The sequence below is a fragment of the Phacochoerus africanus genome, chromosome 8 (genome assembly GCF_016906955.1).
Source record: "Phacochoerus africanus isolate WHEZ1 chromosome 8, ROS_Pafr_v1, whole genome shotgun sequence".
Lineage (NCBI taxonomy): Eukaryota > Metazoa > Chordata > Mammalia > Artiodactyla > Suidae > Phacochoerus > Phacochoerus africanus.
In genome coordinates this window covers 50,713,592-50,741,255 of record NC_062551.1, presented here as the reverse complement: position 1 = coordinate 50,741,255, position 27,664 = coordinate 50,713,592, and the positions used below count along the sequence as shown (strand labels likewise).

The 27,664-nt window shown below is 44.9% G+C and overlaps 1 protein-coding gene across 5 annotated transcripts; it reads right to left on the bottom strand.

The window, feature by feature from the left end:
• Positions 1-312: 312 nt before the first annotated feature.
• On the bottom strand, positions 313-25,867 carry ZNF45 (zinc finger protein 45). 5 transcript variants are annotated; one of them, XM_047788990.1, is made up of 8 exons: positions 25,785-25,865; positions 22,287-22,365; positions 12,844-13,006; positions 12,681-12,753; positions 9,973-10,019; positions 6,030-6,156; positions 5,194-5,289; positions 313-2,884 (listed from the first exon to the last, which is right to left on the bottom strand). In XM_047788990.1, the coding sequence occupies exons 5-8, from the start codon at positions 9,985-9,987 to the stop codon at positions 1,059-1,061; spliced, it is 2,064 nt and encodes a 687-aa protein (XP_047644946.1). In that variant the 5' UTR covers positions 9,988-10,019; positions 12,681-12,753; positions 12,844-13,006; positions 22,287-22,365; positions 25,785-25,865; the 3' UTR covers positions 313-1,058. The 5 variants fall into 5 exon arrangements, with proteins under 5 accessions (XP_047644946.1, XP_047644943.1, XP_047644944.1 ...); XM_047788987.1 differs by lacking the exon at positions 9,973-10,019; XM_047788988.1 differs by lacking the exon at positions 9,973-10,019 and having other exon boundaries at positions 22,291-22,365.
• Positions 25,868-27,664: the final 1,797 nt, after the last annotated feature.

The following is a 27,664-nucleotide window of genomic DNA, read 5'->3' as shown; positions in this document are numbered from 1 at the left end:
GGTTGCGGGTTCAGTCCCTGCCCTTGCTCAGTGGGTTAACGATCCGGCGTTGCCGTGAGCTGTGGTGTAGGTCGCAGACGCAGCTCAGATCCCGTGTTGCTGTGGCTCTGGTGTAGGCGGGTGGCTACAGCTCCGATTGGACCCCTAGCCTGGGAATCTCCATATGCTGCAGGAGCAGCCCAAGAAATAGCAAAAAAAAAGACAAAAAAAAAAAGAACAGAGAGACTTGATTAATATACGGTATAGAAATCATAATACTTGTTGTCACTGGAGATGGGACACCAAGAAATGTACACAAAGAAACATCCTGGCTTAATAGAAATATTGTATATATTGATCTTCGTAATTACACAGGTAGATACATTTATCAAAATTCATGAAGCTGTAAACATGAAAGTTATGCATGTGACCGCATGCAAATTACATCTCAATCAAGAATTGTTAGCATACAAAAGTGCTGGCTGCAACCCGGTGAACTGACTCTTCTGGACCCACCAATGGGTTACAACCTTCAGTTTGATAAACACTAGTTCACAGAACCTGTAGGGCTGAGAAAATGGGCCCATGTGTCTAATTTAAATGTCCTCCAAACCTTGGAGAATTCCTTTTCTGAGTACAATTTTATAGAAGTTTTTAAGAGAGGAACTGAATGAAAATTTCAAAAGTGACTGTTCTCCCTTTTACTCACTTAACATTACTGGACACCTGCAGTGTGTTAGGCACAGAAGGAAAGTGGACTTGGCAATCTAAAAAAGTCCCTGCCCTCTGGGAGCTTTTATTCTAGTGGAAGAAATTTGGCATTTCTGTCTTAGTATTTTTGGATAACTCGGGATCAGATGCATCCTTTTTCAGCTTCTCATGTGTGTAGTACTTGCTAAATGTCACGGTTCTGAATGAAGTTCTTATGTCTCCACTCTCATGAGGCTCCTCTGCCATGTGGTCACCCAACCACGGTGATGTGTCGAGCTCAGGCAGAAATACTCTTTCATAAAACAAATGTTCTGCCTTCTAGGACAGGGCTATTCTAACACCCATTTGAGATATTAAAGCATGTAGTTTTATAGAGCTTCTTTGCCATATGCATTCTCTGATGAGGGAAAGTCCTTGTCACCCTCATCACCAGCATGGACTCGCTGATGGATTATAAGACTTGAGCTCCAACTGAAGCCCTTCCCACACTCCTCACATTTGTATGGTTTTTCCCCAGTGTGGACTCTCTGATGAGCCTGGAGGTAAGAGCTCCAACTGAAGACTTTCCCACATTCCTCACACTTGTATGGTTTCTCTCCAGTATGGACCCTCTGGTGGGCTTGAAGGTATGACCTCTGTCTGAAGCGTTTACCACACACATCGCATCGGTATGGTTTCTCTCCTGTGTGGACACCACGATGAGCCAGAAAGTTTGAGGCCCGACAGAAACCCTTTCCACACTCCTCACATTGGTAGGGTTTCTCTCCTGTGTGGCACCTCTGATGGGCCTGAAGCTGTGAGCCCACACTGAAGCCTTTTCCACACTCTGCACACTGATATGGTTTCTCTCCAGTGTGGACTCTTTGATGCACTTGGAGACTTGAGAACTGACTGAAGGCCTTCCCACACTTCTCACATTTATAGGGTTTTTCTCCTGTGTGGATTCTACAATGAACATTGAGATCAGAACTCCGGCTAAAGCCCTTCCCACATGTACCACATTTGTATGGTTTTTCTCCGGTGTGGCCTCTTTGATGGGCTAGAAGATTTGAGGCCTGACTAAAACCTTTCCCACACTCCTCACATTTATAGGGTTTCTCTCCCGTGTGGACTCTGAAATGAATGTTAAAATCTGAGCTACGACTGAAGCCCTTTCCACAGGCATCACATTGATATGGTTTCTCACCACTATGACCTCTCTGATGGTCCAGAAGATTTGAGGCCCGACAGAAGCCTTTCCCACACTCCTCACACTTGTATGGTTTCTCTCCAGTGTGGCTTATCTGATGGGCTTGAAGGTGGGAACCCACACTGAAGCCTTTCCCACACTCCTCACATTTATAGGGCTTCTCACCTGTGTGGATTCTACAATGAATGTTAAGGTGTGAGCTGTAACTAAAGCCCTTGCCACATGCATCACATTTGTATGGTTTCTCCCCAGTGTGGATTCGCTGATGAGCCTGTAGGCGTGAACGCCAAGTGAAGCCCTTTCCACACTCTTCACATTTATAAGGTTTCTTTCCCACATGGACTCTCTGATGGACATGAAGATAGGAGCGCTGACTGAAGCCCAGCCCACACTCCTCACATTTATAGGGTTTCTCTAGCATGTGGACTATCAGAGAAGCTTGAAAATGTGCGTTTTTCCCAACATTCTTCCCACATTCCTCATATCTGTGTGGACTCTCTCCACTGGGGACTCTCTGATGACGACGAAGATATGATCTCTGACTGAAACCCTTACATGATGTGTCATATTTGTTCAGTTTCACTCTACTGTGGACTCTCTGATGGGCTTGAAGACTTGAAAGCCGACGGAAGGTATTTCCACACTTTTCACATTTATAGGGCTTCTCTCCTACAGGGGCTGTGTGGTGAATTTGAAGTTGAGAGCCCCTAATGAAACCCTTCTCACACTCTGCCCCTTTGGAGGGTTTTTTTCTAGTGTGGTCTCTGTGGTGAACTTGAAGGTGTGAACTCCGATTAAAGTCTTTATCAAACTCATCTTTATAGAGCACGTCACCTTGTTTCTCCAACTGAGAGCCAGTTCCTTTAATATTTCCCAGGGAATCTCGACACCTGGCTAATTCCTTTACAACCTGTTGCCAGATTTGTGAGCAGAAAAGCTCTTCATGTGGCAGATACCTTAATCCAATTTCCTGAAGGGTCTCCATGCCATTGAGATTCTTATCTCCTAAAAGGACAGAATTTAGAGATGAGACATGTTCATACTCTGCAGAGATGTCAAGGTTATAAACTTGGGCCCACGTCCAAAAACTTTATTGAACCAAGAAAAGCTTATGTTTTTCTTTAACATTATGTGTCATGTTCTCTGATTTACATGCCCCTCCAGAAACCAAGAGGTAGTCCACCAGGGTCCCCTTTACCTCACAGCAATGGGGTCCATTTAAAATCCTAAGTTTCATAGGTGAAATACAAGTTAGAAATTTGGTGGCTACTAAGCAAGAAAATACCTCCTAGGGAATATTTTATGAAGATGATGCTTCATCTTGCTAAAAGCCTTATCTTCTTTGCTGTAGTAGGTATCCGATAAATAGCTGCCAGATAATTCTGCCTATTGCATGCACATCTGACCAAAATGCCTAGAAAGATCCTTACAGATAAAGTATTGAGAGATGTCCCCAGGCAATGTTGGAAAACCTTTGCTTTATTTTATTGGAAGTTTATCCCAATGTTAGGAGACTTTGAGGCACCGGATAGGTTGGAAAGATAACATGTTTGGGAGAAAATAACCTTACTACCTAAGGGCCTAACATTCACAGTAAAGCAAAGAGTGGTCCTTTGCTTCCTGTCTTCAGGAAGAAAGATGAGTGGAGAGGTTTACTGCAATAACATACATTATTCTAAAACTTCATAGCAATAAAGTTCCTACAACCTCTAAGGGGAAAAAGAAAGAGTGAAAAATTAGAAGGTAATTTTTACAACAGAGTAAGAACTTGCGAGGAGGAAATAAACAGGGCACAGGACTGATTCTCAAAGTAGTATGGGACAGGAAAAGTTATGTCCTCCCTGGAACTCTGTTTCACTGATTAGCCATATAGCTTGCGATTAACTTCTTTTCGGGTGCCCTCTTCGAATAACACCTTATCAGTGAGGCCTCTTTTACCACCAATATCTTGTAGTAAATTCTCGCTATCCATTCCATAGTCCAGGCAATCTCCATTCACCTTACCCTGTTTTCTTTTCACACAGCACATATTCCCACCAGCATACTATAAATGCCCTTGATCTGTTTCGCTTTATGTCTTCTCCCACTTCAATGCAGTCTCCACGAGGATAAGCACTTCGTATTGTTCATGGCTTTATCACCACTCCCAGAACACTGTCTGACATAGTGATCAATAAATATATGTTGAATGTATAAATAAATCCCAGTTTGACTTCCTTCTGAGAGTCTGAGCCACATTACAAAAGTAAAAGAGCTTTCTGGAGTTCCCTGGTGGCCTGACAGTTAAGGACCCAGTGCTGTCACTGCTATGGCTTGGGTTTGATCCTTGGCCTGGGAACTTCTGCATGCCACAGCCAGAAAAAAAGGGGGGGGCGCAGTGGGGAAGTAGAAGAGTTTTGTAAAGTAAGAAGGAAGATGGAGTTCCCACTGTGGTGCAATGGGATTGGTGGCATCTCTGGAGCCCTGGGATGTAGGTTCAATCCCTGGCCTGGCACAGTGGGTTAAGGATCTGGTGTTGCTGCAGCTGCAGTTTAGGTCACAACTGCAGCTCTGGGTCAGATCTGATCCCTGGCTTTGGAACTCCATATGCTGCAGGGGTGGCCAAAAAAGAAAAAAAAAAAAGGTGGGGTGGGGAGGAGAAGGAACTGGATACAGCAATGTCGTTGGGAAGCTGAAAGGCTTCACTAGATGCAGGGGATGTTGCTGATGAGAAGATCATTATGATCACGAAGTCACAGCGAGAACCACTTGGGAGGGGAAAAAAAAGCCAAGGTATAGAAATGGTCATGGGGCCTATGGATTGGCTGCTTCTGAAATTTGCTTTTTTGGCTGCGCCCATGACATACAGAAGTTCTTGGGTCAGGGATCAAACCCGTGTCACAGCAGTGACAATGCTGGATCCTTAACCGCTAGGCCACCAGGGACCACCACTTCTGAAATTTTTGTACTCTTTCCATACATGTAAAATTTCCCACTTTTCAAGTAGGAGTCAATATATAGACCTGCCAGAGAAAGACTTGTTTTTGTAAGCAGGCTATAACACTGATGGGAATACGGGACATTATAAGCCACTTCAAGTGCCTAAATTTTATTCTCAATCAGTAAGAAGCTACAAGAGGTTCTGAAGAGAGAAACAAGATCTGAATTGAAAAGAATCACTTTGAGGAGAGAATTATCTGTAAACAAGCAAAGCAGATGAGAGAGCAGTATGAAGATTGGGACAGAAATCCACAGTTTAGGCACTGACGTGGACCAGAGTCATAGCTGTGCAGGCGACAAGAAGCAGGACAGACTCAGAGTGGCACGGCCCTCACCTGAGGAGCAATAGCTCGGGGTTGCTGACTTGATCATCCAAAGCTTTTCTTCTCTCTCCACCTGGGATATTATATCTGGTGTGAAGGAGTGACGCCCTGTGAAAAGGCAAGGACAAACATTTCAAATGAATACATTAGAGGCCCAAGTTATTAAAAATTGTGGTTCCCATAGCATCATCTTCGGGACTTCAAAGTTGGTGTTTTCTCAACTTTTAATTACAGCTTGTGGGAGGAAATACATTTTATGCAAAACCTGAGGATGTGTAGATGTAAGTTCCTGGGGGAAAAATGTCTATTTTTCTAGCATTACATCCTCTCCACCATTTCTCACACTATTCTTGGCAACAGGGCATATTTTCTACCCACATTTATTTCATTTAAAAAATGCCAAGGGAGTTGCCATTGCAGCTCAGCAGAAATGAACCTGACTAGCATTCATGAGGATGCGGGTTTGATCCCTGCCTTGCTCAGTGGCATGGGCTGGCAGCTGCAGCTCTGATTTGACCCCAAACCTGGGAACTTCCATACACCACAGGTGCACTCCTAAAAAGAAAAACAGAAAATGCCAATACAACTCCCTCATGAATGTCATGACCCACTAACTGGAGACAACACAATTTTAAAGGGCTAAAACTGGACAGCAATCATGGGGTCAATTTACAGCTCATTTATAAACTGACTGTGGTCAGGGGAGAAAGACTAGAAAAATGCCATCTCTGTATCTTATGCTGATGAGAAAACTGGAAACCAGTTCAAGAGCTCCAGGGCCCTGCACATCCAAGGACACATAAATACTGCAGGGGGCTGGCGTTCAGTCACAGGGCACCCATTCTCACCCACGGAGACCAGGTTCTGGAAGTTCTCCAGCATCACTTCCTGGTACAGCTTCCTCTGGGCGAGGTCCAGCAGCCCCAGCTCCTCCTCCGTGAAGACCACGGCCACGTCCTTGAAGGTCACTGCCTCCTACAAAACCAAAAACACTCCACCTGAATCTTGCAACAGAGGTCTCCTGGCGGAAGGGCAGCTCTGAGAGTAGTGGGGAGGCTGTGTATGAAGTGGTTCCAGATTTGAAGAGACCAGAGTCAGTTTTACCATAATGTTGTAATACTGTATATTAAACACGCCCGATAATGCATTTATGTTTTAGATTTCTTTCTTTTCATAAAGGCTGAAAAGAACAACCTTCTATATAGATATTAACTCCTCATATAATTATTTTTTAGGATAAAATTTCTAAACAGTGGAAACTGCAACGTCAAAGAATATGCTTTCTTTCTTTTGTGTGTGTGGGTGGGGGTGTGTTTTTTTTTGTCTTTTCTATGGCCACACCCATGGCATATGGAGGTTCCGAGGCTGGGGCTCTAATCGGACCTGTAGCCTCTGGCCTACTCCACAGCCACAGCAACGTGGGATCCAAGCCGTGTCTGCCACCAACACCACAGCTCACAGCAACGCCGGATCCTTAACCTACTGAGTGAGGCCAGGGATCAAACCTGCAACCTCATGGTTCCTAGTCAGATTCATTAACCACTGAGCCACTCCAGAATATGCTTTCAAAATTATCGTGTACAACAGATTTTCTTTCACCTCTTTCCCTATTTTATCCTTCCTCTAGGAGAACATAAGTATCTCTGAGTCTCCCTTACTATACTCATTGAATGTAACCATCTTTTAAAATCCTAGGCAATCTTATCAGTAAAAAATAACTTACTTGGATTATTTGTACTTATTTGAAAATTAATAAGCTCATCACATTTTGACATACTTACTAGCCATCTTTATTTTCTTCTTCAGAACCTTTCCTGTTAATGTTCTTTGCTCATATTCCAATTGGGTTTTTATCTGAGGATACTGTGACATTCCTATTGGAGATATTAAGGGTTTTTTTGTTTGTTTGTTTTTGGTTTTTTTTTTTTTTTTGGTTGTGACTGAGGCACGTGGAAATTCCTCAGCCAGGGGTTAAACCTGCACCATATCATCGACAACACTGGATCCTTAACTTGCTGAGCCACAAGGGTACTCCAAGCTTTTGCTTGGTTTTAGCATGTATATTATAAATATTTCACCCACAGCTTTGCGTTCAGCACAGGTTCTCATCTTTGGCACTATTGACATGTGGGGCCAGATAATTCTTCACAGTGGGGGCTGTTGGGTACAAAGCAGGATGTTGGGCAGTATCTCTGGCTTCTACCACTAGATGGCAGTAGTGCCCCAAGCTGTGACACCAAAAATGTTTTCAAATATGCCTGTGGGCAAAATTGCCTGTGATGGAAGAATTACATGGATTCAATATTGTCTTAATTTTTCTTTTGTCTCTCTCTTTTTTTGGGGGGGTGTCCTTTTTTAGGGCTGCACCCGTGGCATATGGAGGTTCCCAGGCTAGGGTAGAATTGGAGCTGTAGCTGCTGGCCTACACCACAGCCACAGCAATACCAGATCCAAGCCGCGTCTGCAACCTACACAACAGCTCAAGGCAATGCCGGATCCTTACACTGGGCAAAGCCAGGGATGGAACCTGTACCCTCATGGATACTAGGGTTCGTTACCTCTGAGCCACAATAGGAACTCCATCCTCTTGTACTTTTTAAATTATGTGTATTACTTTAATAAAATTAATGTGTAAATAAATATAAATAAAACAAGCACATGATATAACTCAGACACGAGTAAGAGACAATCTAGCCTTCTTATGTGAAAATATCTAATATTTCTTCTGTGTGAAGCATCAGAGAGATGCTGGTGTACTGCTATATCTGAATATTCTGTACACAAAATACCCAAGGTACCGCACATCAAACCTACTTTTTCAATTTAGAGTTCTTAGAACATTAGACCAAAGAATGGCGAACTCTTCCAAATTCCTTTTTGAGGAAAGTGGTTGTATTAGGAAAACTGTTACTACAATGTTTTTTATTTTACTTTATTTTATTTTAATTTTTTTTTTTTTGCTTTTTAGAGCTGCATCCATGGTATATGGAAGTTCCCAGGCTAGGAGTCAAATTGGAGCTACAGCTGCTGGCCTACACTACAGCCACAGCAACACCAGATCAGAGTTGCATCTGCAACCTACACCACAGCTCACGGCAACGCTGGATCCTTAACCCACTGAGCGAGGCCAGGGATTGAACCTGCAACCTAGTCGGATTCGTTTCCTCTGCACCATGAAGGGAACTCCTGCAATGTTTTTTAAAAAAGTAAAAACTGTAAACTACCTAAATATCCATGAATGGGTAAAAGTTATGAGACATAAGCAAGCAAACACACACACATACACACACACACACACAGTACAAAAATTCAAGGGAATATGATGTCGCCATTAAAGATGTGGGGCATATCATATGATACACATGATATCATGTACATGTGGTATCTAAAATATGACACAAATGAAGTTATCTACAAAATAGGAACAGATGCACAGACATAGAGAACAGACTTGCAGTTGCCAAGGGGTAGGAGGGGCTGGGGAAGGATGGACTGGGAGTTTGGAGCTAGTAAATGCAAACTATGATATATAGGATGGACAAACAACAACAAAATCCTACAGAACAGGACAGGGAACTATGTTCAATATCCTATGATAAGCCACAATGGAAAAGAACATAAAAAAGCATGCACATATAACTCATTCTGCTGTTGAGCAGAAATTATCCCAACATTGGAAATCAACTGTACTTCAATTAAAAATTAAAATAACAGGAGTTCCCGCTGTGGCGCAGTGGTTAATGAATCCGACTAGGAGCCATGAGGTTGCGGGTTCGGTCCCTGCCCTTGCTCAGTGGGTTAACGATCTGGCGTTGCTGTGAGCTGTGGTGTAGGTTGCAGATGCGGCTCGGATCCCGCGTTGCTGTGGCTCTGGCGTAGGCCGGTGGCTACAGCTCCGATTCGACCCCTGGCCTGGGAACCTCCATATGCCGCGGGTGCGGCCCAAGAAATAGCAACAACAACAACCACAAAAAAAAAAGACAAAAAAAAAATTAAAATAACATGGAGTTTCTGCTGTGGGGCAATGGCATGCAGGTTCAATCCCCAGCCTGGCACAGTGGGTTAAGGATCCAGCACTGCCACGGCTGTGCATAGGTTGCAACCATGGCTCGGATCTGATCCCTGGCCGCAGGAACTACATATCCCACCAGGTGGCCAAAAAAAGAAAACAAAAATTTAAAAGTAAAACAAAATAAGAAAAGATGTGGGGAATATAATATTAATTATAAAAGGTATAATTTGAGAATTTAAACTCTACTCCAGTGATTACAGATCTACAGCTATGAATACATATGAAGTAAAGAGTACAGGAGGAGTTCCCACCGTGGCGCAGCGGAAACAAATCCGACTAGGGACCCTGAGGTTGCGGGTTTGATCCTTGGCCTCGCTCAGTGGGTTAAGGATCCCTCGTTGCTATGGCTCTGGCGTAGGCCGGTGGCTACAGCTTCAATTAGACTCCTGGCCTGGGAACCTCCATATGCTGTGGGTGCGGCCCTAAAAGGACAAAAGACCAAAAAAAAAAAAAAAAAGAGTATGGGAAAATGAAGACAGTTGGTTTGTAAGAAAAAGAATAGTAAAGTGGGGGATTTTTTTCACTGCAATCGACTTTCTATTCTACTCTTATTTGTGAAATTACAAAAGGCAAGAGAAGAACAAAAATGAAACTACACGAAAATAACAAAGTAGTGATCACTGGCATAAGAAGAGGTTCCCCAAAGGCGAACCAGGATGTGTCTACTCACTGAGAAATAAGGTAACAATTTAAAGCCTAGAAAGGCAAGCCCAACTCACCTTGAACTTGGTCATTTTGTTCTCCTCCTTCTGGGGACGCGCTGAGTCTTGGGAAGGCACAACGGGGGAAGGAGAAGAAGGCTGTCAGAGTCTGGCGGAGGGTGGCACCAACCCACACGGTGGCTTCATTCGAAACAGCAGCCCCTCCCTCAGGTGGCCTGATGGGCAAAGCCTGGGCTGGATTCCAGATGCCACTCACCCCTTCCGCCAGGAGCCCCTGTGCAATGACTGATCCGCCCAGCCACACATGGTGGCTCCGTTATAAGTCTGCAAAGGCTTCAGGATATGATTCTGATTCTAGGGAGTGTGGAAATTGAAAGCACCCAGGTTAAGGGAGTTCCCATCCTGTCATGGCTCAGCGGTTAATGAATCCGACTAGGAACCATGAGGTTGCGGGTTCGATCCCTGGCCTAGCTCAGTGGGTTAAGGATCCGGCGTTGCCGTGAGCTGTGGTGTGGGTTGCAGACGCAGCTTTGATCCCGAGTTGCTGTGGCTGCGGCGTAGGCTTGGCAGCTACAGTTCCGATTCGACCCCTAGCCTGGGAACCTCCATATGCTGTGGGAGCAGCCCAAGAAATGGCAAAAAGATATACAAAAAAAAAAAAAAGGGAGTTCCTGTCGTGGCTCAGTGGTTAATGAACCCAACTAGGAACCATGAGGATATGGGTTCGATCCCTGGCATCGCTCAGTGGGTTAAGGATCCGACACTGCCCTGAGCTGTGGTGTAGGCTGCAGACGTGACTCATATCCCACATTTCTGTGGCTGTGGCTGTGGCTGTGGCTGTGGCCAGCAGCTGTAGCTCCGATTTGACCCCTAGCCTGGGAACTTCCATATGCTGCGGGTGGGGCCCTAAAAAAAAAAAAAGAGAGAGTACCTACGTTAAGAGAGTAATCTCGGAGTTCCCGTTGCGGCTCAGTGGTTAACGAATCTGACTAGGAACGATGAGGTTGCAGGTTCGATCCCTGGCCTTGCTCAGCGGGTTAAGGATCCGGCGTTGCCGTGAGCTGTGTTCTAGTTCGCAGATGCGGCTCGGATCCCACATTGCTGTGGCTCTGGCGTAGGCCAGTGGCTACAGCTCCAATTCGACCCCTAGCCTGGGAACCTCCATATGCCACGGGAGCCGCCCAAGAAATGGCAAAGAGACCAAAAAAAAAAAAAAAAGAGTAATCTCTGGAGCCAAATGTCCAGGTTCACGGGACCACTATATATCAGCTGTGAAATCTTAGATAAATTCTTAATATCTCTGTCCCTCAGTTCTCCCATCTGTGAAATGCAGGGATTAACAATGTCTAGCTCATAGGACTGTTGTAAGAATTAAACGGATAGGCAGAAAGCTCAAAGAACACCTTCAGGGTATTTCTCTGCAGAAATGCAGGCAATATTCAGAAACGTAAAACCTGACCTTGGAGTTCACTGGTGGCTCAGCAGGTTAAGGATCCAGCATTGCTTGGAGTTTACCTGTGGCTCTGGTTCAGTCCCTTGCCTGGGAACTTTTGTATGCAGCAGGCGTACCCAAAAAATTAAAAATAAAAATAAAAAAATAGAACCTGTCTTCATAAATAGCTTCAATGGAGGCTTAAGAGGTTGTTGCTTTGTTGTATAAAAATCACCTTTATTTTTTTTTTCCTTTTTAAAGCCGTACCTGGGGCATCTGGAAGTTTCCTGGCCAGGGGGTTGAATTAGAGCTGCAGCTGCCAGCCTACATCACAGCCACAGCAACACTGGATCTGAGCTGCATCTGTGACCTACACCACAGCTTGTGGCAACACTGGATCTTTAACCCACTGAGCAAGGCGAAGGATCGAACCTGCATCCTCACAGAAACAACGTCAGGTCCTCAACCTGCTGAGCCACAATGGGAACTCCAAAAATCACCTTTAACCTCAGAAACATCTGCTCCTCTCTCTTAGTTTGTCACATTAATCTTGATGCCTTTGCAGTAATATTTAAGATTACTTTGATGAATTTTTTTTCCTTGTAAATGTATATATAACTTAAAATTTTCCATTATAACCATTTTTGAGGGGGAGAGCTCATTAAGAGTCAATTGCCTTCAGACTGTTGTGCAACCATCGCCACTATCCATCTCCAGGACTTTTTCACCATCCCAAACTTAGACTCTGTACCCATTAAATAAGAACTCTCCACTTCCCCTCCTGTTGGCCCCTGATAACCACAATTCCACTCTCTCTATGAATCTGACTTTTGTTTTGTTTTGTTTTTTAAGACCACACCTGTGGCATATGGAGGTTCCCAGGCTAGGGGCTGAAGTCGAATCAGAGCTGTAGCTGCCAGCCTATACGAGAGCCACAGTAACGCAAGATCTTTAACCCACTGAGTGAGGCCAGGGATCGAACCTGCTCCCTCATGGATGCTAGTCAGATTCATTTCTGCTGAGCCAAGACGGGAACTCCTGAATTTGACATTTTGGATGACTGTTTTTTAAAAGACAAAAGATCTTTCCAACTTGACTGTGTTAACAGTGGGGCCTTAAAAAGACTCTTACCATGAAGAAAAGTTAATAAAATCTTGTGATTTGACAGTAAGTTAGGTAATCAATACATTTAGGCTAAAAAGCTATAGTAATTATTGTAATGATAAAAACAACAAAAACGGCAATGTTTCACATGAAATAAGCACTCAAAGCACATGTTAGAGACCTTGAGAAGCACTTGAACGTTTTGTTTCATGAGGCACCTGCCACACACCTGTGAAGAAGCTACCGGTGTCATAGTCGTGTGACTCCTGTCCAGTCACCAACGTCTCTGTGCCTCTTCTCAGCTATCACAAGGAGAGGCAAAAAAGAGTGTCAGTCACAGGGTTACTGCGGGGGATAAATGAGCTGATGATGCAATGCTCTTGGCCTTGTACCTGGCATTGTAGCAAGTTCTCAATACATGATGACAATGATGACTGTTGTTCCCACGTAACAGATAAGGAAGCTGAGGCTTGGGGAGGTCGAGAGGCAGGGCTGGAACTTGAATCTGGCCCTTACACCAGAGCCAGATTTCAGTATCTTCTCTCTCTGCTGTGTCTAAAGAAAAAAATAAACAAACAGATGGGAGGCTGAGGCTTCACAGAAAGAGAAATGAGATCTAATATGTAGGACTGGGTCACTTTGCTGTACAGCAGAAATTGGCCCAACACTGTAAATCAACTATACTTTAACAACAGCAACAAAATTTAACCAAGAGAAATGAGATCTTGAGAGTTAGGGATAAAGGACCGAGAAATGATTCTGAAGCCAGAGGATCTGCTTGAAGGAGGGGAGAACAGAGCTGGTTTGGCTGTAGAGGCTCTGGGATCAGACCAGCACTATTCGCATACTGGCACTTCCAACCTGCTACTACTTAGTCCCAGTGTCCGATTCCTAAATTAGGGATGAGGACGATGACAGGAGTAATAATAACATCAACGTCACAGGAAAGCTGGTCCAAGTGACTACACAAAAAACAGAGAAGACTCCGCAGCAGCTGAAACATTCACTATGGCTGCTTGATATGAAAGAGTTAAGGAAGCCCTTCCTTGGGGTGACTGCAGCCGCACACGGCTTGATGAGCAGAGGCGGTGGACTGGATTCCAGATGCTGCTCACACCTTGGCCGAGAGCCCCTGGGAACGACCAGCCCAACCACATACGGTGGCCCAAACACAAGTTCTCCCTGTGGCTCCCAGGGTATGATTGATTGGGAGGCGAGTAGAAATTTCGAGTGAAATACCCATATTAAGAGATTATTATTAGTTACTTACTAATTAACTAATCAGCAATTAGTAAATTAGTAATTAATTACTGGTTAATTTATTCCTTATTAATCATGATCAGTCCTACTCCAGAAGGAGTAGCACAGAAAAGGGTAGTGTAAAACTTTCCAGTCAGGAGTTCCCACCCACCGTGGCTCAGTGGTTAACGAACCCAACTAGTATCCATGAGGACGCAAGTTCAGGTTGCAGACATGACTTGGATCCCGCATTGCTGTGGCTGTGGTGTAGGCCGGCAGCTGCAGCTCCGATTCAACCCCTAGCCTGGGAACCTCCATATGCCACAGGTGCAGCCCTAAAAAAAAAAAGACAAAAAACACACAACACCTTTCCAATCTTAGAAAAAAACGCCCTTTCAGAATTTGCAATTCACTTTGTGCTGACTCTACATTTGCCTGGTGACTTCTGCTCAGTGAGAAGGGTTTTACAGAGAGCTCTATCACCGCTGGGGAAAGGGGATAATTAGTCAATCAACTGTCTGTCTTGTGATTAATACTGACTCAGCTTTACATTCCAAGAACCTAAAACAGTGCTAGGAGCACAGTGGTTGCTCAGTAAACACTCAGCAGTCACTGTCAGTGACAATGTCAATGTCATGAGCCCAGCACCCAGGCACCTTCCAGCAGAGGCACAGGGAAAGGCCAGACTCATTGGTCGAAGGTCTCTCCGGGATGTAAAATCCTGAGACTGGTCCCACTATGGAGGATTTGGAAAGGAGGGGTTTTATTTCCATGTTTTTCCTCTCGGTCTTTCACAATATTTGCAAGAGCAAGGTCATCTCTGGAAAGAAAAGGGCCTCTGTTACCATTTTAGGAAGGTGCTTTCCACTCTTCAAAGTTAATGCCTAAAAGGACTCTTGTTACAAAATCCACAAAATGTGTCCATCAAAATATTGAGAATGGGGAGTTCCCTGGCAGCTCAGCAGGTTAAGGATCTGGTGTTGTCACTACTGTGGCACTGGTTGCTGCTGTGGCATGATTTCAATCCCTGGCCCAGGAACTTCCACATGCCACAGGCACAGCCAAAAAAAAAAAAAAAAAAATATATATATATATATATATATATATAGAGAGAGAGAGAGAGAGAGAGAAGAACAGCAAATATTTCATTGCCTACATGATTAGCACTAGATAGGACTGACTTGTTAATTATTTAAAAAATGAGTTTATTAACTCAATGAACATTTATGGAAATCAGACTAAAAAGATACAATTACTCGAGCTGTTGATAGTCTAGTGATTAGGACACCAGCAATCTAGCTGCACGCTGCACAGTACCGGGCTAGTGAGTGGGGCGCTTTGGAGGCACAAGTAATGGGTCTTGAGGGCCACACTCATACGGAGCAGGTTCTACATCAGCGGGGCTTGATCTGAGCCCTGTAGGATGACTGCGGGTTTTTATGTTTGTTTGTTTGTTTAGGGCCGCACCTGCGGCACATGGAAGTTCCCAGGCTAGGCGTCAAATCAGAGCTACAGCCTTGGGCCTACACCACAGCCTCAGCAACATCAGATCCGAGCCGTGTCTGCGACCTACACCACAGCTCATGGCAACGTCGGATCCTTAACCCCGAGCGAGGCCAGGGACAGACCCGCAACCTCATGGTTCCTAGTTGGATTTGTTTCCACTGCGCCACGATGGGAACTCCTGGATGACTGGGTTCAGTCGGAAAAGCAGAATCACGGAAAAACCTCAAGGGAACACATGCCACGATTGTACGTGAACACAAACAAGAGGCAGAAAAAGACGGACAGGAAGACAGGACTCAACCCATGATGCTGTGAGTCCCTGTTTACCAGCAAGTCAGCAGGAAAGCAGGAAAGGATTGAGGAAGTGAGTCAGAGGACTCCTTCTGTGTTGGAAACAGATGCTCTCCCAGCAGATGGGAGATCTGAGGGGGAAGAGGCGGGGGCCAGAGAGCCTGTGAGGAGGGCCACACCAAGCCACAGCCATGCTGGATCTGAGCCACATCCGCAACCTACACCATGACTTGTGGCAACGCCAGATCCTTAACCCACTGAGCAAGGCTAGGGATCAAATGTGCATCCTCATGGGTGCTTGTCAGCTTCTTAACCTGCTGAGCCACAGTGAGAACACTTTTAAGAATAAGAAGGCAGGGTAAAGGGTAAGAAGAGATGGAGGGAGGGGCCACTACAGACAGAGCGTTTGTCATGGAAGGCTTCTGCGCAAAGACCTGAGCTAAGAGGCAGACGGCCAAGCAGGTATCTGAAGGATGAGCAATTTAGTTGGAGGGGAACAGAAAATACTGTTTGTTCAAAAGTCATGAGTCTATTCCCTCACCCTGTGCTTCTCAAATTTTCATGTTCCACAGCTCAACAGGAGACCCTGCCAAGATAAAGGGTCCTATGTGTCACCCCCAGAAACTCTAAATCAGGAGGTCAAGGATGAGGGACTAAGAATCGACATTTTTTCTTTTCTTTTCTTTTTTTTTGGCTGCATACAAAAATTCCCAGGCCAGGGGAGAAACTGGTGCCACAGGCATGAAAATGCTGGATCCTTAATGCACTGAGCCACCAGGGAACTCCTCCACATTTCTAATAAAATGCCAGGTTGGTGGTGGTGGTTCCTGGATCACAATTTGAGTGGCATCGGTCAAAACCAGCCCTCTAGAAAACTTTCTGACAGACTAAGGACTGGAGGTTTTCACCTTCAAATCATTCTACTAACCTCAAAGAATGTTCTGTTACCTGAGGGCAAAAAAATTAAAGAAGGTAAACACTGCAAGCTTCTCTTGCAGTGGGATTTTAACAAATGGGATGAGAATCAAGGTTTGTTAGGATCAGATGGCGCACCAAAGCCAACTCTAAGCACCTAACTTTACCCACTAGAAGATCCAGGCCCTTCATAAAACACTCCCATATCAATGATCACAGCTGATGTTTACAGCGGTTGACTCACCACTTAGCAAGGTGCCATTTACATGAGCGCTTTACATGTGGTATCTGGTTTCATCCTCATAACGGCTCTTCAAATTAAGACAGCAATCATCCCCATTTTATTTTATTTTTTTATCTTTTTGCCTTCTCCAGGGCCGCTCCCAAGGCATATGGAGGTTCCCAGGCTAGGGGTCCAATAGGAGCTGTAGCCACCAGCCTACGCCACAGCCACAGCAATGTGGGATCCAAGCCGCGTCTTTGACCTACACCACAGCTCACAGCAAAGTCAGATCCTTAACCCTGAGCGAGGCCAGGGATCGAACCCGCAACCTCATGGTTCCTAGTCGATTCATTAACCCCTGAGCCACGACAGGAACTCCAATTATCCCCATTTTACAGAAAAGGAAATTGAGGAACAGAGAAGTTAAGTAACCTGGTTATGATTAACCAGTAGCCAACAGAAGACTCAAGATTTTTCACTCAGAAGTTCCCTGGTGGTCTAGTGGTTAAGGATCCAGCATTGTCACTGCTGGGGCTCAAGTCACTGCAGCGCTGTGGGTTCAATCCTTGACCTGGGAACTTTTGCAGGCCATGGGCTTGGTAAAAAAACAAAAACAAAAACAAAACAAACAAACAAACAAAAACATTTCACCCAGAACCTAATAAACGAGAACAGTAGTTCTCAGCTCTGGCAATATATTATTAGACTCTTAGGGAAATTAAAAAAAAAAAATGCTTAAGCCTTATTCACAACAAACTAAATCGGAATCGTAGAAGTGGGTTGCTGACATCCACGTCTGCATGTCCCTCCCAGCACCCCAGGCTATGATTTCAATGTCCAGTCAAGACACTGTACCAGGCAATGAACTCAGGCAAAATGACACTGGGGCCCGTGACCTTGACCAATATGCAGTGGCTCCCCAACGCTAGTGTGTGTCGGTATTGAAGGCCTGAAATTCCAGTGCTGCCTTGACAGCCCTGAGCCTCACAGGGCCCGGAAGGCCTAGCGGCGAGCTTCCCTGCGCTCTCCAGATACGGCCCTTTCCTAGGGAAAGGCAGCGCATCCAGCCAGCTCCCTTACGTCTCTTAACCATGTTTTTAGATTCTCTGTTGGCTGTCTGACCGGCCCTTCCTAACCTCTCCACAAGTCTGCTGAATCGCAGCCCAGACATCGACCACATTTCTTTACAAATTCCCTGCAAGCCGCCTTGTGAGGGCACAGCAGAGTCGTGTTATCACTCCCCCCCACCTGCCTGTGCTCACGTTGTGCTCAATAGGGGAGGCCTCCACCTACTGGTTACCTCCCGCCACTGTCGTCATAAAGGCACAGTCCCAGGTGCTCTCTCTGCTTCCTGACCCTTGCATGCAACAGGCTTTGTGTGACCCCGTGTGGGATGCTGTGCCTTTCACTCCAGGGAGGAAGGTATTAAAAACCTTCTTCCTCAACAGCATTAACCTCTCCATGTTGTCATTTGATCACTTTTACAAACTATTTTTAAATTTTTATTTATTTATTTACTTACTTATTTATTTTGCTTTTTAGGGCCTTGCCTGTGTCATATGGAAGTTCCCAGGCTAGGGGTTGAATTGGAGCTACAGCTGCCAGCTTAGCCACAGCCACAGCAACACGGGATCTGAGCCGCATCTGCGACCCACACCATAGCTCACAGCAATGCCGGATCTCCGACCCACTAAGCAAGGCCAGGAATCGAACTCACATCCTCATGAACACTTGTCGGATTCGTTTCCACTGTGCCACCCATGGGAACTCCCACCTGTATAAATTAAGACCTGATTCAATTCAACCCATCAGCTGGACCAGCTGCACCCAGGTTTCACCTCCGTGCCAGTTGTGAAATTATTCAAACGAGCCAATCACAGTCCCCTGCAGGAATCAAGGGTCACGCTACCCTCTGCTCACTACAAACCCTGCCTCCCAGAGTCCCTGCTGCTTCATGCTACTCCAGAGTGCAACCCTGGGTACCCCTGCCTGGCAGGCAGTGTCTTCCTCCTGCAGGCTATGAATGTATGACAAGGAAACTGCTGCCAACCTCATCTGCGTGAGTGTCACAGGTTCAACCATCTCATCCTATTTAGGACACAGATTCCTCCTTCCTAAACCAGGCAAATAGAAAGTGATTGGAAGAGCATCACAATCACCAAGAAAGCTATTAAAGAACACAGAAGGGGAGTTCCCATTATGGTTCAGTGGTGACAAACCTGACTAGTATCCATGAGGACGAGGGTTCCATCCCTGGCCTCAATCAGTGGATTAAGGATCTCGTGTTGCTGTGAGCTATGGTGTAGGTCGTAGACTGGGCTCAAATCTGACGTTGCTGTGGCTGTGGTGTAGGCCGGCAGCTGCAGCTCCAATTCGACCCATAGCCTGGGAACTTCCATATGCCGAAGGTGCAGCCCAACAAAGCCAAAGAAATAATTAAATAAATTTTAAAAAAGAAGAACACAGGAGTTCCCGTCATGACTCAGTGGTTAGCGAGGAACCATGAGGTTGCAAGTTCAATCCCTGGCCTTGCTCAGTGGGTTAAGGATCCGGCGCTGCCGTGAGCTATGGTGTAGGGTTGCAGATGCGGCTCGGATCCCACGCTGCTGTGGCTGTGGTGTAGGCTGGTGGCTACAGCTCCGATTGGACCCCTAGCCTGGAACCCTCCATATGCTGTGGGAGCAGCCCTAGAAATGACAAAAAGAAAAATAAATAAATAAATAAATAAATGATAAAAAAAAAACAAAAAAGAGGAACACAGAAGCCCAAACTTAAAGGAGTTTGAGTTTGTCAAAGGACTGGGTCTTTATAGGTTTTACCAAGTTCCCCAGCTGACTCTAATGTGACCAAAGTTAGGGAACCCGTGGCATTATTGCACTCTGCCTCCAAGGAGTTATCTGAAGTGCCCAAGAACATCAATGGAGCCAAGGCTGGGGCTCGGTCTGACACTCAGGCCTCCTGATGACAAGCTCCCTGCTTCTCTCCATTGTAAGGTGCCCTTGGAGGTCAAAGAGGCGAGAGCGACTTGTAAAGGCCCCTGGAGGCAAATCCTCAGAGGGAAAAAGGAATCTTTCATTTACTCTTTATTTTTTGGCCACCCTGCAGCATATGGAGTTCCTGGGCCAGGGATCAGATCCAAGCTGCAGCTGCAACCTAAGCCGCAGCTGTGGCAATGCTGGATCCCTAACCCACTGTGCCAGGCTGGAGATCGAACCTGTATCCCAGGGCTCCCAAGATGCTGTCAATCCTGATGGGCCACAGCGGGAACTCCGAGGAAGCTTCCATTTAGACTACTAATGTCCAACAGAAATGTAATGCTGGCTACAAGTGTAATTTAAATGTTTCCAGTAACCACGTGAAAAAAAAAGTAAAACGAAGCGTATTGGCTTAATTTTGACTACATTAAAAATATATCATGCTTATTTATTTATTTATTTAATGGCCACACCCATGGCATATGGAGGTGCCCAGGTCAGGGACTGTGCTGCAGCAACACCAGATCCTTTAATCCACTGCACCAGACCAAGGATCCAACCTGCGCCTCCAAAGTGGCCTGAGACGCTGTCGGATTCCTAACCCACTGCACCACAGCAGAAACTCCTAACGATACATTTAATTAACACAATAGATCCAAAATACTGTCACTTCACCCTCAATCAATATAAAAATCAGCGGGGATATTTCACGTTCTTTTTCAGTGAAGCCCATCATTTGTCTTAGAGCGCATCTCAAGCAGCACCAGCCACATCTGAAGAGCTCAAAAGTCCCATGTGGCCAAAGGACACTGTATTGGATGGTGCAGATTTAGACTTTTTTTTCCCCTGGTCTTTTCGTCTTTTTAGGGCTGCATCTGCGGTATATGGAGGTTCCAAGGCTAGGGGTCTGATTGGAACTGTAGCCGCCCCTGGCCTATACCAGAGCCACAGCAACATGGGATCCAAGCCACATCTGTGCCACGTGGGATCCAAGCCACATCTGTGACCTACACCACAGCTCCCGGCAATGCTGGATCTTTAATCCACTGAGTGAGGCCAGGAATCAAATAGCATCATGGAGGCTACTTGGGTTCGTTGACTCCTTAGACTTTTTAAAAGCAATTGAAACCATATTATCACCTCCCAGAGACTCACTAGGTTCAGAAGACCACAGATAATGATAGCTATAAGTTTCAGCCATGGGCAGTACAGAAACTATTCATTTTTGTTCATCTGTATGGTGGAATTGACGTATTAAAAGGAGAAGGTGGGGGAGAAAAGAATACTTTAAAATATCCTTTGCCCTTTTAATAGCTCACTGCCTTTCTCATGTTGCACACTCGTCTGTGATAAATGAAGGACAACTCCAGGCTGCAATCCAGGGAGGGTATATGATGTGCCAGGCACTCTTTCAAGCCCTTCCCATATCATATCTCCTTTAATCTTCACAAAACTTTTAAGCACTTTTCATATCCTATCTCTTTTAATTTTCACAAAAATTGTATTAATATTGTGGTTACCTGATGTAAGAAGACTGAGGCACAGAGAAGTTAAGTAACCGGCCCAACGTCACCTGTCACAGAGCGCCAAAGTGAGCTTTCAAACCCAGCTGCTGAGGGGTGATCCTGGCTCTGCCCCTTGTTAACTGTGCCACCAGGGCATGTGTTCAATTATTTGTGACTGTTTCTTCTTCTTCTTTTTTTTTTTTTTTGGCCATGCCTGCAGCATGCAGAAGTTCCCAGACTAGGGATTGAACCTGCACCACAGTAGCAACCAGAGCCACAGCAGTGACACCACCAGATCCTTCACCCACTGAGCCATGGGGGAACTCCTGTTTCTTCATTACAAAAATGAGAATAATAGGAATTCTCTTGTGCTCCAGGGATTAAGGATCCGGCGTTGTCCCTGCAGCAGCTTGGGCGTGGCTACCGTGGCATGCAATCGATCCCTGGCCCGGGAACTTCTACGTGCTGTGGGGAGGGCCCCCAAAAATGAGAATAATAATAATAGCACTGTCACAAAAGATAAATGATGGGTGCACAGAGAACACTGGAAATTCACTGAGTCACAAGAGGGACCCAGCAAATGTGAGCTTTTTTTTTTAGAGAAGCGCCTGTCCGCTCGCTACCCATGCAGCGCTACTGTTAGCTGTGCTGATCATCCCTGTCATGATCCCTGTGTGATACACAAAAAATTGAACATTAACATCAATTTGAAAACAAATTGATGGTTATCAAAGGGGAAAGGAGGGGAGGGATATTTGAGGAGGTTGAATTAATGTATACACCCTACTTTGTATGCAACAGATACACAACAAGGACTTACTGTCTAGCACAGGGAACTATATCTTGTAATAACCTATAGGGGAAAAGAATCGGAAAAAGAATCTATCTATCCATAACTGAATCGCTTTGCTGTACACCTAAAACTAGGACCGTGTGTAAATCAACTATACTTCAATTTTTAAAAAAAAACGGATTTGTTTCTAACGAAATTGGTTTTAGAGTGTGATTTTAAGCGTGATGGTAACCAACTTTCAAACCCTCTGAACAGGGTGGCGGAGTCTCCAGCTCACCAAAAGGATGTGAGGGACCAGACAAGGCCTGTGGTTACAAACTGTTTCTATTTTGTTTTCTAATTCCAGGCTGTGGCGCCCCATTGGGGCAGCTACATGAATTACACTTACTCACTGAATTCCTCTGCTCTGCCAACCACGTGCTGGGCACTCCGAGAAGAATACGACAAGGTCTATGGAACACAGATCGCTGTGGCCGGACAGGAGAGAGAGATGAAACGAAGAGTCATCACCAGTGTCAAGGGCAATGCCAAGGGGGCAAACGAAATTTATTTTTCCTTCCCTAACTGCCACCCTTTCTAACTTTCTCATATAAGTCACATTCTCCTAGTTGCCAAGTGCGAAAATCTTATAATTAATATTTGTTAGGGGCTAAATTGTGACTCCCAGCCCCAAACGCACAGTCCTCATCCAGAGGACCTCTGAATGTAATTGTCTTTGGAGACAGGGCATTGAAAAAGGTGATTGAGTACAAAGGAGACCATTAGGGTAAGCCCTCAATCAATCTGACTGGTGTCCTTCTAAGAGGAAATCTGGACCCACAAAGGAAAGACTGTGTGACGACACAGCAGGAAGGCAGCCATCTGAACACCAAGGAGGAAGATCTCAGAAACAACCAAACCTGCTGACACCTTGATCTTGGACTCCTAGCTCCAGAACCACGAGAAAATAAATTTCTGTTGCTTAAGCCATGCAGTCTGTGATATTTTGTTTCAGCAGACTTAGCAAATTAATACAATCTCCCCTCCCTTGGTCTTTGTATATAAAGCACTTATAATAATGTTTCAGTCCTACTTACTCAACATCTGGGTTTGCTTTAAAATACTCAGTGGGAGGGAGTTCCCATCGTGGCGCAGTGGTTAACAAATCCGACTAGGAACCATGAGGTGGTGGGTTTGATCCCTGGCCTTGCTCAGTGGGTTAAGGACCCAGTGTTGCCGTGAGCTGTGGTGGAGGTTGCAGACACAGCTCGGATCCCGCGTTGCTGTGGCTCTGGCGTAGGCTGGTGGCTACAGCTCCCATGAGACCCCTAGCATGGGAACCTCCATGTGCCTCAGGTGTGGCTCTAGAAAAGATGCAAAGACAAAAAAAAAGAAAAATACTCAGTGGGATAACAGGTGTGCATGGGGAGAGGGAGAAGCAAGATTAGTAAGAACTGGACCTGGGTGATTTTTACATAAAAGTTCCTTATGTTACACTCTGGGCTGTCTGGAAATTTCCAGAATTGAGTTAAAGATATGGGGAGTTCTTGTTGTGGCTCAGTGGTAACAAACCCCAGTAGTATCCATGAAGATGTGGGTTCGATCCCTGCCCTTGCTCAGTGGGTTAAGTATTTGACGTTGCTACGAGCTGTGGTGTAGGTTGCAGACAAGGCTTGGATCCCACATTGCTGTGGCTGTGGTGTAGGCCAGCAGCTGTAGTTCTGGTGTGACATTTGACCCCTAGCCTGGGAACTTCCATATGCCACACTTGCAGCCCTAAAATAAGAAAGAAAAAAAAAAAAAGAGTTAAGGATATGAAGGAGTTCCTGCTGTGGCTTAGCAGGTTAAGGATCCACCCTTGTCTGTAAGGATGCAGGCCTCACTCAGTGGGTTAAGGATCTAGCATTGCCGCAAGCCGCTGCATAGGTCACAGGTGTGGCTCAGATGCGGTGTTGCTGCAGCTGTGGCTTGGTTGAAACTGCCTCTGATTCAGCCCCTAGCCCAGGAACTTTCATCTACCTCAGGTGCGGCTGTAAAAAGAAAGAGTTAAGGATATGAATAGTCTGACAACGATTTTGCAAAACATAGATAAACACACACTGAAAAACTGCGAAACAGAAATGCGCTGAAATGTTAATGATCATCTATATCTTATATGTCTATGTCCTGCCATACATCCTATACATTACAACGCATGCATCCATATGTGATTCTTAAGGTTTTTCGTTATGTCGTATCTCTACATTTTCCGAATTCTCTACAATAAATGTGCATTTCTTCTATAATCAGAATATGAACTATAAATATTATTTAAAATAAGATTAAATGAGAATACTTTCAAAATGTTATAAAGATACCCAAACTCACTAACCCTGCTTTCAAATCCACTCAATAACCTTGCTTTCAAATCCTCTGAAATAAAATTCCTTTTTTTTTTTTTTTTTGTCTTTAGCTATTTATTGGGCCGCTCCCCGCAGCATATGGAGGTTCCCAGGCTAGAGGTTGAATCGGGGCTGTAGCCGCCGGCCTACGCCAGAGCCACAGCAACTCAGAATCGGAGCACTTCTTCAACCTACACCACAGCTTACCGCAACGCCGGATTGTTAACCCACTGAGCAAGGGCAGGGACCGAACCCGCAACCTCAAGGTTCCTAGTCGGATTCGATAACCACTGTGCCACGATGGGAACTCCTAAAATTCTAACCTATGTTCACAACTTGATCCCAAATGTCTCCTCTGTAGCCAGTTTCCTATGGTTGAATATTTTGATAGATTGTTTTTCTATTTTTTTTTCCTAAGTCCAATTATGGGATTTTAAACCAGGGAACCAAGATACCCAACGATATCAAAAACAAAAACAAACAAAAAAACCAAGCCCTAAACTCAAATCCCACTGGTCTTAAATAACTTATGCTGTCTTCATTTCCTCACCTGTTAAACAGAAGTAACAATTACAGTATCCACTTCATATGGCCTTGTGAAGGTTTAATGTGCTAACTTTTATTTATAAGTTCTTAGGACTCGATGTTTAAATATGATGACCATCGCTCAGCCCTTGTATATGATCTACATATTTTCACTGCTATGTAACAGTAACTGAACACTGCTGTAGCAGAAACGTTTACTAATGAATAAAACACCTTTTACCACTAGGAACAGAAAAGGAAAATGCTAAATCCTGCCGCGGTGGGGCTCTGCTGCCAGGAGCTCTGGGCTCATTCCCCTCCCCAGTCTACAGCCCCTCTCCACTTTCAGAAGTCAGGGCAGGGTAAGGAAAGGAGGCTGGGAGATAACCACGACTTGTCTGTGGTCCTGGAAAAACCACAGAGGGTATCTGTGGGTGACACACTCTTTCTTTAAAAACGGGTCAGAAGTCGTACAGGCACAGCCTCCTTTCCTGCAGGGATGAGAAAGAGCCAGTGGCACATCGAGGAGCTGCCTTCCACCCAAAGGGATGCTTTTCTGACTATAACAACATTAACAGCTAACACCCTGCCACACGCCTGGTGTGTTTCAAATATTTAACTTGCTTAAGGTAGGTATTTGTAATATCCCTTATTACTGAAAAGAAAACAGAAGTACAGAAAGATTAAATTCTCATCCGGCGTTATCTCGTTTGGAAGTAACAGCGTGTGGAAGGTGTTGGGGAAGGCGGGCTGGACAGCAAAATGCCCGGGGGACCGTCAAACTCCGCTGATTTTGGTCCGCCTACAACCCGAGGACTAGAGAACCGCCCCAAACACAGAGAAACTGACGAGGGGAAGTCGAGCGGCCACCCCTGCCCCTCCACCCCGCCGTCCGCCAGTGGCGAGGCTTTTCAGCCCTGTGACCAAGGACCAGGCCCGGGTGAAGCCAGGACCAAGTCAGAAAAGTTAAAAGAGGTCGCAGGATCCCAGAGATCACTCACCTCCCGGCGAGAATCGAAGGCCGCAATCTCAATCTCCTGAAGCGGAAATACCTCCGACTTCGCGGAGCTCCTGGACTACATTTCCCAGCATTCCCGAGAGGAACAAGAGCCGCTGCCCCGCCCCCTGGGCGGAAGTACCCGCTCCAACCTCAGCGGCCTAAATCGAATTTCCCAGAATCGACGAAAGGAGCAAGACTTGTATTTTTCTCCGACAGTCGGAATGCCTCCAAACACACAAAGCACTGGAAGATATAATTTCCTGTTTCCCAAAGGAGCAAATAACATGTCTGTGCTCTCCTGGAGCTGAAGCGTCCCAATCACAGGAAGCTTCCAGACTACGCATCCCAGAATCCTATGTAGGGCCGAGCTTCCCGCCTGTCAACAGTTTTACTTTAGAATTAGCAGGTGGAGTCTAAATAAGCCATCGGGGACTTGTAGAATTTGGCTTGCCTTTTCTTTTTCTCACTGTTCTGTGACAGAAATTGGAAATATGAATGGAAAAATAAACGGAAAATAATTTTAAAGTCCTGCTATGTGTGAGATAAAAATAGAGATCGGAAAAAGGAAGGGCTGAGCAGTAATGAACAAATCTTTCCTACCTGCACTTGGATTCACCCTTGATCAAGAACTCAAAAAAAAGATGCAGCCATAAAAATGCGACGTGAAACAGAAGCAGCAAAATTCCCCGCTTTTCCTTTGCTTTGGTTTTCTTGCATTGTTAGGGAATTGGAGAAAATATTATAATATAGGGTGGGGTTCACCGCATATAATTATCTTGAAGAAAAGAATTATTCTTTGAGTTCCAATTAAGAAATCCTATCACATAATTTTGGTCTTTTAAACTTTAAAAAATATAATTGACATTGTGTAAGTTTAAGGTATACACATGTTGATCTGATACATATATTTCTTGCAGCATGATTACCACCTTAGTGGTCGCTAACACTTCTATTACTTCATCCAATTTTCTTGTCTTTTTAGTGTCCTTTCAGTGAGAGTAAAATTAAGATTTAGTCCCTTAGCAAGTATGAAGTTTATAATATAGTGCTGTTGATTATAACCACTACGCTGTGTATTAGCTCTCCAGGTTTTATTTATCTACTAGGTCCAAATTTGTATCCTTAAAAAACATAGCCCCAATATCCACACCCTCCAGTCTGTGATCGCCATCATTTCTACTATTTTTATGAATTTGCCTTTAAGATTCCACGTATGAGTAATATATAATAACTTATCTTTGTCTGATTTATCTCTTAGCATAATGCCCTCAAGTTCCACCCATGTTGTTGCAAATGGCAGCATGCCCTTCTTTCTCATGGCTCAATAATATTCCATTGTGTAAATGCCCCAACTTCCTTATCTATTCATCAGTTGATGAAGGCTTAGGTTGTTTCTCTTTCTTGGGTTGTTTCCATATTGTGAACAATGCTGAAATAAATGTTGCGCATATACCTCTTCAGATTCCTATTTTTATTTACCTTGGATATATACCCAGAGGTAGATTTGCAGCATCATATGAGAATTCTATTTTTAATTTTTTGAGGAACCTCTATACTGTTTTCCATAACGGATACATCAATTTACATTCCCACCAATGGTGCACAAGTGTTCCCCTATCTCCACATCCTCACCAACACTTGTTATCTCTTGTCATTATCATATTCTCTTTCTTTCCCCCTCTTCTTCTCGACCTTGCCCGTGACATGCAGAAACGCCCAGGCCAGGGAACATGAGCCACAGCAGTAACAACACCAAACCCTTTACCATTAGGAAACCCCATCTCTTAGCTTCTTGATGACAGCCATTCTAACATGTGTGAAGTGATATCTCATTGAGGTTTTTATTTACTTTTCCCTGATGATTAGTAATGCTGAGCATCT

Coding starts and splice junctions, on each gene's coding strand:
- ZNF45 (XM_047788989.1), bottom strand. CDS start 12,704: ATGACACCGGTAGCTTCTTCACAG. Junction 6,157..12,680: donor CACCGGTAGCTTCTTCACAG/GTGTGTGGCAGG, acceptor TTGGTTTTGTAG/GAGGCAGTGACCTTCAAGGA. Junction 2,885..5,193: donor CCCGAGCTATTGCTCCTCAG/GTGAGGGCCGTG, acceptor CTGTCCTTTTAG/GAGATAAGAATCTCAATGGC.